At 41.6% G+C, this 12,118-nt stretch overlaps 1 protein-coding gene across 1 annotated transcript; it reads left to right on the top strand.

Moving 5' to 3' along the window:
• LOC109837268 (alcohol dehydrogenase class-3-like) lies at positions 326-4,822 on the top strand. Its single transcript, XM_020405434.1, has 7 exons — positions 326-457; positions 557-699; positions 2,303-2,340; positions 2,978-3,380; positions 3,631-3,870; positions 4,309-4,464; positions 4,535-4,822. The coding sequence occupies exons 1-7, from the start codon at positions 424-426 to the stop codon at positions 4,652-4,654; spliced, it is 1,134 nt and encodes a 377-aa protein (XP_020261023.1). The 5' UTR covers positions 326-423; the 3' UTR covers positions 4,655-4,822.

Below are 12,118 nucleotides of genomic sequence, written 5' to 3'. Positions count from 1 at the left end.
GTTTGGGGCTTCCGCGGCGCACAACAGGAGGTTATGTGCAAAACACGTAAAAGTACTGGAGGTTTTCAATAACTCTAACAGTTATTGGGGGTTAACTGCAAATGCTGAAAGTTCTTGAAGGTTTAGTATAATTTAACCAAAAAATAATTTCCAAAAAAGTTTCTCTAATAGACTAATACAGACAATTTAGATTTGGATCTTTTGGGTATCTAGGCCCGATTGGAAAAATATTGGGGTACGAAAGAAATACGTCCCAACGTTGGGGATGCGGAAGTAAGTTTCCTAAAAGACGACACGAGTGCTGACCAACTCTTTATAAAAGATACTAACGATCCTCTAGAGGTCTCTTTGGGGACTCCGCTACCTTATCAATCCCTTCTTTTTATCTCCTTTGTTTGAGAGAGATTTGGGAATCCGGCACTGATGTCCAGAGAAGTGCATACAATTAAATGCAAAGGTAATGAAACTACTGAATAAAAATTAATTTTGCAATTTTTTTTAGTATCTTCTTGTTTTAATTCTCACTCTTGATGCTTTAATTTAATTAAATTTGTAGCTGCAATATGCTGGGGGCCTGAAGAGCCATTAACGGTTGAGGAGATCGAAGTTGAGCCTCCCCAGTCATCGGAAGTTCGACTTAGACTCCTTTTTGCGAGTTTGTGCCACACAGATGTAATCCGTAGGAGTGGATTTCGCTATGTAAGTATATACAAGTTTCGATATAGGGTTTTCTAGAGAATGGTCCCTTGAATCTTTCGCATTTTGAAGTTAGTCTCACAAATAATTGAAATTGCTATTTAGTCCCAAAAAATCATATATTGGTGCTTGCAATTAAACTACAGATTGATTTGGGAGGAATATCCGTTTTAACTTTTGTTTTCATGGATTTTCAGTCGTGTATCCTCTATTTAAGTTACTTCTAAGCCAAAAAAGTTTATTGAAGCAAAAACGAGGGGGTGGTTCGGGTTCCTGGTTCATGTGGATGTTAAACACAGATACGTACATATGAGTAGGGAACCAGAAAGTATCCAAAGTGAGTATCAAAGGAGCAAGTAATTTATTAAACATAAAGATGAAAGAATTTCTCCCTTTTTATGTATTCATGAGGGTGAAGGGTGTTGGGCTCTGAAGCCTCTTTTTGGGGTCCGAGGAAACACGAAGTCGTCGAGAGAGAAGGTCACACAAACACAAAATTAACAGCACGAACACAAACAATGAATTTTATGTGGTTCGGCAAGTTGCCACGAAGTCATCGAGAGAGAAGGTCACACAAACACAAAATTAACAACACGAACACAAACAATGAATTTTACGTGGTTCGGCAAATTGCCTACGTCCACAGGGCAAGAAGGGGATAAGTTTTCACTAATAGAGAAGAGAGTACAAATAGAGATTATAAAATCACTCAAAATCTCTCAAACAAAGCTCTCAAATTTCTCACACAAACCCCAAACAAATTGCTCAGAAAACTCTCTTTTCTGTGCACCAAATAACCCATTTTCAACCTTACTCAACCCTAAAAAATGTGTTCCAATATATATCAAAACATAAACCCAATCAGAACAGGAAACCAGAATAAGGCCCAAACCCGACTAGCGGTCGATCGCTGAAACCATCGCGGTTGACCGGACAGAACGACGGAAACTAAAAAAATCTATTACAGGGTCTGCGGTTGACCGGACCTAGCCTCGCGGTCGACCGACCAGAGCTCCAGAAAACCACCCTGTAGCGTGCACGTTTCCGGTCGACCGCACATGTTGCCGCGGTCGACCGGGAACTCCAAACTGTTTCCTTCGTTAAATTTTCTGTACTTCAACCCCGTTTTCGCCCTTTCTACAAAGGGAGGACCATAGTCGTCATTCCCCACGTGCATATATATAGAGGGACTAAAGTCAGCCCTTCACTTGTGAAAAAGAAACTCTTAGAGATAATAACATACAAAAATAGTTGTTTCAACATTTAAATCCTGGATCTACGTACCTAGAACTGTTTAAACAAGTATCTTTAAACTTTTTTGAAACTTTGGTGAAGGAGTAATTGACCATGGAAATGTTATTTACCATGTATGGTTGACAACTAATAATCAAAATTAGCAGTTTAAAGGGAAATAGGAGTAATTTGAAACAACTAATAAGGGTCGGGTGACTTAATAGCAATTCAATGATTTGAGCGGCTAATTTCAAAATATTAAAGATTCGACGGACCAATAGCTAAAATCCTTTCCGTATAATTTTATTAGACAACTGCAAAGTTTCCAAGTTTAGGAGTTCACTTATTGTGCCACATTTTTGGCTTGATGCAGCCACTGTATCCACGAATCTTGGGGCATGAAGGAGTTGGGTAAGAAAAGAAATATATGCTCTCGTAAAGTATTAGTGACTTGTTGCCATTTTTAATTATAAAATTCGGAATAAATTCTACACTGCCATTAAGTTTAGAGGGTGTTTACACAAAATTATTATAAACATTTTTTGCAGAGAAAATCATCACAATATCTCTTTAGCAAATTATCATGTTTGATTAACTTGCTTCACAACATGACATGTTTTAGACAATTTTACTCTTATGCACTCTGTATATTATTTATTTATTTTTTGAGAAGTCTGTATATTATATATATTACTTTTTCTCCTTCTATTTGATAGTTCGGATCTTTTGCCTAATCTTTAACTAGTTAACAAAAAATTTCAATAGCTTGTACTCTTTTCCTGTAGCTTTGAAAGTTCACCGTAACGTTCTTTAATAAGAAAGAGGTTGATAGGTATCATATGTCATATGAGAGGATTAATGATATAACTAAATATCAGCCAAGTGCTAGGAGAGGATCCTCTGATATTGCAAGGATTCCATTAAACCATCCCAAGCTGGCTACAGTTTCATGAAATTTACCCATATTAATTTGCGCACACCAAACTCGAAAAAGCAAGAACAGAGACCGGATTTGATTATAGTTTGGTCTGCAATTATTTCCTTCCAGCGTGATTGAGAGTGTCGGCAAAGGCGTTACAGATTTCAAAGAGGGAGATATAGTCATCCCAAGCTTCATAGGAGAATGTGGAGACTGTGAGAACTGCAAATCAGCCAAAACAAATGTGTGCCTTAAATATCCCACCAACTTTAATGGTCTCATGGCAGATAATACCTCCAGAATGTCAGTAAAAGGACAGAAGCTTTACCATCTCTTCTGGTGCTCCACCTTCACAGAGTTCACAGTTGTGGACCACAATTACATTGTTAAGATCAATCCTGAGCTTCAACTTGCGCACGCCAGTCTCCTGTCTTGTGGATTTACCACTGGATTTGGCACGGCGTGGAAAGAGGCGAAGGTGCATAGAGGATCGAGCGTTGCAGTATTCGGTCTTGGAGGCGTTGGAATTGGGGTGCGGCTTTAACTTCATATAGTAAATTTTTTTGTGCGTCGTTTTTTTGTACATCATCTGTACTATCCAGGTGCACCAAACACAAATCAAACCTTGGATATCACCAGATTTGGAGACGTGCATTGATCTAAGGATGGATAATACTTTCATGAACCATTAACGCAACGGGCCGAGTTCACTGAATAACTCCACAAATGACTGTATTTTGCAAGTATTGATTGATAGTTATAGATACTACAATTTTCTGCAGGCTATTATCGGCGCAAAGTTACTTGGAGCAAGCAAGATCATTGGTGTGGACTTGAACAATAGAAAGAAAGAGAAGGCGGAATTTTTCGGAATGACAGATTTCATCAATCCGAAAGAAATAGAGAACAAGACCTGTGTGGAGATGATAAAGGAGATGACTGGAGGCATGGGTGTTGATTATAGCTTTGAATGTTCTGGAGCTGGATCAGTAGTCAATGAAGCTGTTGAAGCAACAGTCATGGTAATTACTGTAACTGAAGTAGCTAAGCTACTAATAGGAAAATTAGTTCAGTAATCCAACTCAAATAAATAGAACTACACTAAATTATTAAAGTTGTATACTTCAGTTAGAATATAAAAATATAACGCTCGGTACTCACCACAACTTCGAAGTTTTGGTATAATGGTTAGAAAGATTTTAACATGGTATCAGAGCAACTCATCTTAAAATTCTATGGGCCACAAATTCAAGGTGGATTTTAAAACAAATGGGCATCGTTACATGAGTTTAAATTTCGGCCCATAAAAAGGGCACTCACCCTGCGGAGACATGTTAGAATACAAAAATGTTACCCTTAATCGTCACAACAACTTCGGAGTTTTAGTCTAATGATTAGAGGGACTTTTAACAACTTCATCGTCCCTTTATTACTCACACTTGTAGAAGTTTTATTCACAGGGAAGAGGAATTACTATTATGCTGGGAGGAGCCGAAAAAAACGCATCAATAAGTTGCTTGGCACTTTTAGGTGGTAGAACACTGAAGGGTACCACCTTTGGTGGAATCAAGCCTCGCTCTGATCTTCCTTCCATCATCACCAAGTGCATAAATAAGGTACGTGAGTAACATCAAAGTAATCAAATATTGCAAAATGTCAAATTTTACTTTTTTCCTGTTCTTGGAGGAGATCCAACTTGATGAGATGTTGACCCACCAAGTCGATTTGGACAACATCAATCACGCATTTGAACTGCTAGAGGATGGTGACTGTCTCAAAATAGCGATCAAGATCAACGACAGGTAGGGAAATTGGCTAAGGGAATCTATAGGACCTCGAAGTTTTAAGTTTCCATGGTGCATTCAGATGATTGTATTCTACGGAAAGGATTGTTCGGTTTGTGGAGAATTATTAGTTTTGACTAGTTGTCACCTGTAAGATGCACGGGATTCAATATTATCTCTGTTGTATGTATGTTAGAACTCTGGGAAGGGTCTTGCTATTTGTCACGCGGGATGGGCACGCAGCCCATCTCGCGTGAGAGAGGTAGGGGTCGCAGCCCATCCCGCGTGACAAATAGCATTTTTGCTCTGGGAAAGAGAAGGGAAAATAAAAAATGCTATTTGTTACGCGAGATGGGCTACGCGTTCATCCCGCGTGACAAATAGCAAAACTCAGGTAAAATTAATTTTTTTTGGAAACAGAGAGGGAGAAAATCAATGATTTACAGAAATTAGAAAATAAAATAAATAAATAAATCAAGATTTTCAAATGCAGAGGGAGTGGTCTTAAATAAGGGGTGGTTCGTTTTGCAGAAAAAATTGGGAAATCAAAGAATAGGAAATCTATTTCCTATAATAATTGTTTTGAGGTTGTTTGGTTGGCTTAAAAAAGAAGAAAACTATAGAATAAGAGATGAGATGAGATGAGTTGTCACCTTATTATTGGATGATGTGAGTGATTTTTTAAAAAAAAACTTGTTTTGAGGTTGTTTGGTTGGTTAAAAAAATAAGGAAATGAATTGGAGGTGTATTGTTGGATGATGTTTTAAGGTTGTTTGTGTTTGGTTCATTTTTAAAAATAAGAAAATAGATGAGATGAGATGAGTTGTAGGTATATTATTGAATGATGTGACATATACTTAAGGAAATCAATTTTTTTTTAGGAAATAGATGGAAATGAAAGTTTAATAAGATGAGATGAGTTGTCACAATATTATTGGATGATATGTGTGATTTTAAAAAATGAGATAAGATGAGATGTGATGAGTTGGATGATGTGACACATTTCTTGTGTTTGATTTATTTTTAAAGGTAAGAAATGAGATGAAATGAGATGAGTTGAAGGATAAAAATATTATTTTATTGGATGTTGTGGGTGAGTTTTAGGGATGGAAATGGATAAAAATATTATTTTATTGGTTTCCTTGTACTGATTTTCTTTTCTTGATTTTTAGGAAACCAACCAAACGGCCCCTAAGAAGAGATGAGATGAGATGTGGAAAAATAAACCATTAATTATTAATTATTAGAGTTTGTCTTGTCAAGTCGCAAAAATATGCAATCAGGTTTTTTACTTCTTAGTGTAGTATTTATTTGTAATTTGTAAAATAAAGGAAAACCAAAGGCAGAATTACAATTGTAATTAAATTATGTTTCCAATTTTGCAGAAGGCATTTGCAGCTGTGGTAGTCTGCTTCCTTGCAAGTGTATGTCGCGCGCCTTTGCGGAAGCCTTGAACTCACAACGAACCTGTGATCACGAGTCGAAGAAAGCCAAACTCTTGCACAAATCCAACCAATAACGCCAAATCAATCCAAACACAGAGATATACGTGGTTCGGCAATTTGCCTACGTCCACGGGGAGAGGATGGGGAGATTTCACTAATTCAAGGAGAGTACAAAGGGTTACAATCACACAAATTCTCTCAAACTAACCCTCAACCAAAGATCTCACCTTGCTCACAATATCTCCCTCTCACAATGCTCAAAAGATTCCTCAATCTCTGATATTAAACCCTCCCATGGCAGACACCACACCAGGGTGTGGTGGAGCCTGTTTTGAGTTATTCTTCACGTTTTTCACAATTCCTTCGCCGTTTTCACAATTCTCCACCTCGGCGAAGTGTTCCCAACACTGAGCCGACACCAACATGAGCACCAATGTGTCGTCTCTCTAAACTCGGCTGCACCAATGCGGTTGCCTACGTACCCCCTCTCCCAAGGGATCAAGCCGCCCGTAGTTCATCCAAATGGCCGCCAACGGCCTCAACAATTACGAATGTGCAACAAGTTTCGACAATGATCAAACTTGTTGCTCGGAACCACCTTAGTGAGCATATCTGCCGGATTATCCTTCGTGTGGACTTTCACAATTTCCACATCGCCATCTTCAAGAACATCCCGAACGAAGTGATAACGAACGTCAATGTGCTTCGTCCTCGCATGAAAAACCTGATTCTTCGCCAAATATATAGCACTCATGCTATCGCAATGAATAGTGACGGATCGCTGCGATATACCAAGTTCTTCCAAAAGTCCTCGAAGCCAAATAGCCTCCTTCACAGCCTCCGTAACCGCCATATACTCTGCCTCCGTCGTAGACAAAGCCACCGTAGACTGTAAGGTGCATCTCCAACACACCGGCGCACGGGTCAAAGTGAACACATACCCCGTAGTAGACCGGCGCTTATCCAAATCCCCGGCATAATCCGAATCAACATAGCCAATGCATAGCTGCCCACCTGTAGTGTCCCGCTCATAAACCAAACCAACATTGAGCGTACCTCTAATGTACCTCAAAATCCATCTCACGGCGTCCCAATGACCCACTCCTGGATCGTGCATGTATCTCGACACCATGCTCACTGCCTGTGACAAATCCGGCCTCGTACATACCATCGCGTACATCAAGCTCCCAACTGCGCTCGCATATGGAGTCTTCGTCATCAACTCACGGTCTTCAACTGACTTCGGTGAAAGGCCAGCTGAAAGCTTCAAATGGGCTCCCAACGGTACACAAACTGGCTTCGTATCCATGCTAACATGGAATCGCTGTAGAACCTTCTTCAAATAAGCCACCTGTGTCAAACAAATCCTGCCCTTCTTCTTATCTCTGCCGATCTCCATCCCTAAAATGCGCTTCGCCTCGCCCAAGTCCTTCATCTCAAACTCATTCGAAAGCTGAACTTTCAACTCATCTATAGCTGACCTGGAACTAGAAGCAACCAACATGTCATCGACATAAAGCAACAAATAAATGTACGCACCTCCTCTCAACTTGCGAAAATACACGCAAGGATCAAACTGGCTCCGAGTGTACGAATGACCAAGCATAAAACCATCAAATCGCCTATACCACTGTCGAGGAGACTGCTTCAAACCGTATAGCGATTTCTTTAGCCTGCAAACCAACTTATCTTTCCCTGCAGCTCGGAATCCCAATGGCTGAGTCATATATATTTCTTCATCAAGATCACCATGAAGAAATGCTGTCTTCACATCCAACTGATCTAACTCCAATCCATACTGTGCCACCAAAGCTAGCAAAATCCGAATCGACGAATGCTTCACCACCGGAGAGAAAACCTCATTGTAATCAATACCTTCCTCCTGTGCATAGCCCTTCGCAACCAACCTAGCCTTGAACCTCACTGGAGTGCCCTCAATGCCCTCCTTCTTCGTGTACACCCACTTGCACCCAATCGCCTTCCGCCCCTTTGGAAGCTCTACAAGCTCCCATGTATCGTTCTTGTGAAGAGACTCCATCTCCTCCTGCATAGCCACCTGCCACGAATCAGCCTCCGAACTCTGCTCGGCCTCTCTGAATGTAGTAGGCACCATCTCATCGATACTCTCCACCGGAAGTGCATATGCAACTGTGTCGGCATACCGTGCTGGCACCCGTATGTCTCTCCTCTGTCTCCGTGCCGCAATAGAATCCTGAACCTGAGCCGTCGGTCCCTGATCCTGCTCATGAGTACCCGTATCCTCCGCATCACCGTCGTGCTCGCCTGGCGTCACCTCAGTCGGCACTCTCATGGATACTGCACCATCTGGACTCTGTGGAGCTGCATCAATCTCCACCACCTGCGAAATCTCCTCTGTCGGGTTGCTCTCCACCTGATGAGAGCTGGGAAGCTTCAAGATAGAAGCCTCATCGAATGTGACGTCCCTACTCAGCACAATCTTCTTATCAACTGGATCCCAAAGCTTGTATCCCTTGACACCACGCTTGAATCCTACAAATATGGCCTTCCTAGCTCGAGGTTCCAACTTATCAGTTCTAACATGATAATATGCAGGGCAACCAAATACCTTAAGCTGGTCATAGTCATGTGCTGTCTCTCCCGACCACATCTCCATAGGGGTCTTCCCCTCAATCGCAGATGAAGGCAGCCTGTTAATGAGGTGGCTCGCATAAGAAAGTGCCTCAGCCCAAAAGATCTTCTCCAAACCACTATGCGCCAATAAACATCGAATCTTCTCCAGCAAAGACCGATTCAATCTCTCTGCCACCCCATTCTGCTGCGGTGTATGACTAACTGTGAAGTGCCTCTCTATGCCCTCGTCTCGACATAGCTGCAGAAAGGGGTCTGAGGTATACTCGCCGCCGTTGTCGGATCGCAACGTCTTGATCTTTCTCCCAGTCTGCAGTTCCAATCTCTTCTTCCACTCCACAAACAAATCTAGGACTTCACTCTTATGCTTCATGGTGTACACCCAACATCGCCTAGAATAGTCATCAACGAACGTGACGAACCAATGTCGACCACCAAGTGATGCCGTCTTAGTGGGACCCCAAACATCTGTGTGCACGTAGTCCAAGATGCCCCTCGTCCTATGAATGGCCGTCCCGAACTTCACCTTCGTCTTCTTGCCAAGTACACAGTGCTCACAGAATTCTACTTTACCACTCTTGGCTCCCTTCAAAAGCCCCTGCTTGCACAATGCCTGCAGTGACTTTTCACCTGTATGCCCTAGCCTGTAGTGCCAAAGTCTGCTCATGTCCGCCTCTGAAATCGCCGAAGCAACCTGGCCAATCTCGGTGCTCCCCTTCAGATAGTATAAATTATGATTTCGGACTCCCTTCATCACCACCAAAGATCCCTTAGTAACCTTTGCTACAGCATCCTCAAAGGTCACCCTGAATCCCTTCGCCTCCAAAGCCCCCACTGAGATAAGATTCTTCTTAAGTTGAGGAACGAATCTCACCTCCTTCAGCTCACAGACTACTCCATCGTGCATCCGAATCCTCACAGTACCTATCCCACGTACGCCACAGGATTGATCATTTCCCATGACCACAACACCCCCATCGAGTCTCTCAAATGATGAGAACCAATCTCGCCTAGGAGTCACATGATAAGTAGCGCCAGAATCAAGCATCCACTCCGATGCATCCAAATGGTTCACCTCCGGAGTAATCAAAAGAGAAAAGCTCGAATCATCGGAATCATCGCCTTTCACAACATTCACCTCATTGGCCTTCGGGCCCTTATTCTTGCTATTCTCCTTTTCTTTGACTTTTGGGCAGTCTTTTTTCCAATGTCTCTGCTCCTTGCAGAATGCACATTAGTTCTTTCCAAGCTGGTGACGAGCTCTTGACTTTGACCTCCCTCTATTACCACCTTTCTGATATGAGCTTCTACCTCTCGCCGACAAGGCCTCTCCTGAAGTACTAGCGCGGGAAGTCTCCTTATCCTTCCTCCTCAAATCATAGTTCGTCAATGCGTTAGTCACTTCACTATAAGTGATAGAAGATCTCCCGTTCAGCAACGTAAGCACGAAGGTATCATACTCCTCATCCGGTAAGGAGCCCAAAAGAATAATAGCCTTGTACTCATCTGTGATCTTCTCATCCACGTTCGCCAAGTCCGACAACAACTTAGTGTAGTTGTTCACATGAGCCGCAAGCGAGGTACCTCTGGACATCTGGAATCTGAATAACCTTCGCAGCAAGTGCAACCGGTTCTCAACACTCTTCGTAAGGTACTTATTGTTGAGAATTTCCCACATCTTCATCGCAGACGTCACCCCAATCACATCGTATTTCAGCTCCTGTTCCAAACAGGACCTGATCACCCCGCAAGCATTTCGATTCATCTTTTCCCATATCGCCTCTTCATATTTAGGTGGCCTCACATCGACCATGATGGTCTCCTCCAGATTTTGAGCATTGAGCGCATCCTGTACGTCGCTCATCCACAAACCAAAATTGATCTTGCCGTCATATTTCACAACACTAATCTTAGTGTTCTGAAAACCCACTTGAACTGTGCCTGTCATCTTGCTGCTTTCACCAATTACTTCACCCATAATCACAACTTCCAAATTGTAGAGAAAGATCCAAACTTTGAAAGAATAAGAAATTACCCAACTGAACCCTAGATTGGATTCCAAATAGAACTCCTAACCACACGAGGAAAGCGAGATCTTCAACGGCAACTTCAAACCCTAACTCCACCAAAGCCTAGAACTCCAAGAACCAAGCTTCAAACTGAATCTTCCTCCACCTAATCCAAAACCCTAGATCTGAATCTGAGCTCTGATACCACTTGCCGCGCGCCTTTGCGGAAGCCTTGCACGAACTCACAACGAACCTGTGATCACGAGTCGAAGAAAGCCAAACTCTTGCACAAATCCAACCAATAACGCCAAATCAATCCAAACACAGAGATATACGTGGTTCGGCAATTTGCCTACGTCCACGGGGAGAGGATGAGGAGATTTCACTAAATCAAGGAGAGTACAAAGGGTTACAATCACACAAATTCTCTCAAACTAACCCTCAACCAAAGATCTCACCTTGCTCACAATATCTCCCTCTCACAATGCTCAAAAGATTCCTCAATCTCTGATATTCAACCCTCTCAAATCGTTTCCCTATTTATACCAAAACAAAACCCCAATTAGACTACAAATAGGAAACCTGCGTATGCAAAAAACCCGCTATAAGTCGACTTAACAGAGGGCGTAAGTCGACTTAGCAGAGGTGAAAACAGCAACAGGAGAGGACTTCGTAAGTCGACTTATCAGACATTATAAGTCGACTTGGCAGAGGCAAAAACCACAACTCCGCTACAGATCGTAAGTCGACTCATGCACACTGGCAAGTCGACTTACCATAAGTCGACTTAGCCTTGTGCATGAGTCGACTTATGCCAGTTTTTCTGGTTTTTCTGATTTTTCCACAGTGTAGTCATCTGGCAACTATGTTTATAAAAGTATTTGTCAATGACAAATATTATTCATAGTCAGCGGCTCAGCGCCCGTAATTGATTTTGGCGCTTTTATAAATCAAAGAAATCGATGACTTATACATTTTTTTTTATTTCGCTTACTCTTAACAGTAAGCCCTCCTCTATCTATCAAAAACATTTGTACCTCTCTCTACGTTACTTCATTATATTGTCTTTCAATAAAATTGCATCACAATAAGATCCTAAAATAGTACTCTATCATGAACTATTTCTTCATCGAGAAAGATGTCTTCTTTTTAAATTTTTTTTTGTCTGGAGCTAAGAGTTTACTCGAACTATGTGGTTTTTTTAATTTTTATTATTGGTTAGAACTATGTGATTTCAAAAGCACACAGAAAACCTAGCCAATGGAGAGTGATCCGAACGATTAGAAGGTTCTAATACAACCCCCACGGTATGTAGTTTGATTCTGATCTGGGTGGTTTAAAAAAAGCCACAAAAACTTCCTCTTGTTAGGGAGCACTTGCTAGGCAGTTTTTTCAAATACAGAGGAAATAAGTGTTTGTGTA

The sequence above is a fragment of the Asparagus officinalis genome, chromosome 4 (genome assembly GCF_001876935.1).
Source record: "Asparagus officinalis chromosome 4, Aspof.V1, whole genome shotgun sequence".
NCBI lineage: Eukaryota > Viridiplantae > Streptophyta > Magnoliopsida > Asparagales > Asparagaceae > Asparagus > Asparagus officinalis.
The sequence above is the reverse complement of the archived record's forward strand: the minus strand, read 5'-3'. Positions and strand labels throughout refer to the sequence as shown.

What these genes read in the sequence shown, in the direction of transcription:
- LOC109837268 (XM_020405434.1), top strand. Translation starts at nt 424, where the DNA reads ATGTCCAGAGAAGTGCATACAATTAAATGCAAAG. An exon ending in TTGGGGCATGAAGGAGTTGG is followed by an intron (nt 2,341 to 2,977) that starts GTAAGAAAAGAA and finishes ATTTCCTTCCAG; the next exon opens with CGTGATTGAGAGTGTCGGCA. An exon ending in TCACCAAGTGCATAAATAAG is followed by an intron (nt 4,465 to 4,534) that starts GTACGTGAGTAA and finishes CTGTTCTTGGAG; the next exon opens with GAGATCCAACTTGATGAGAT.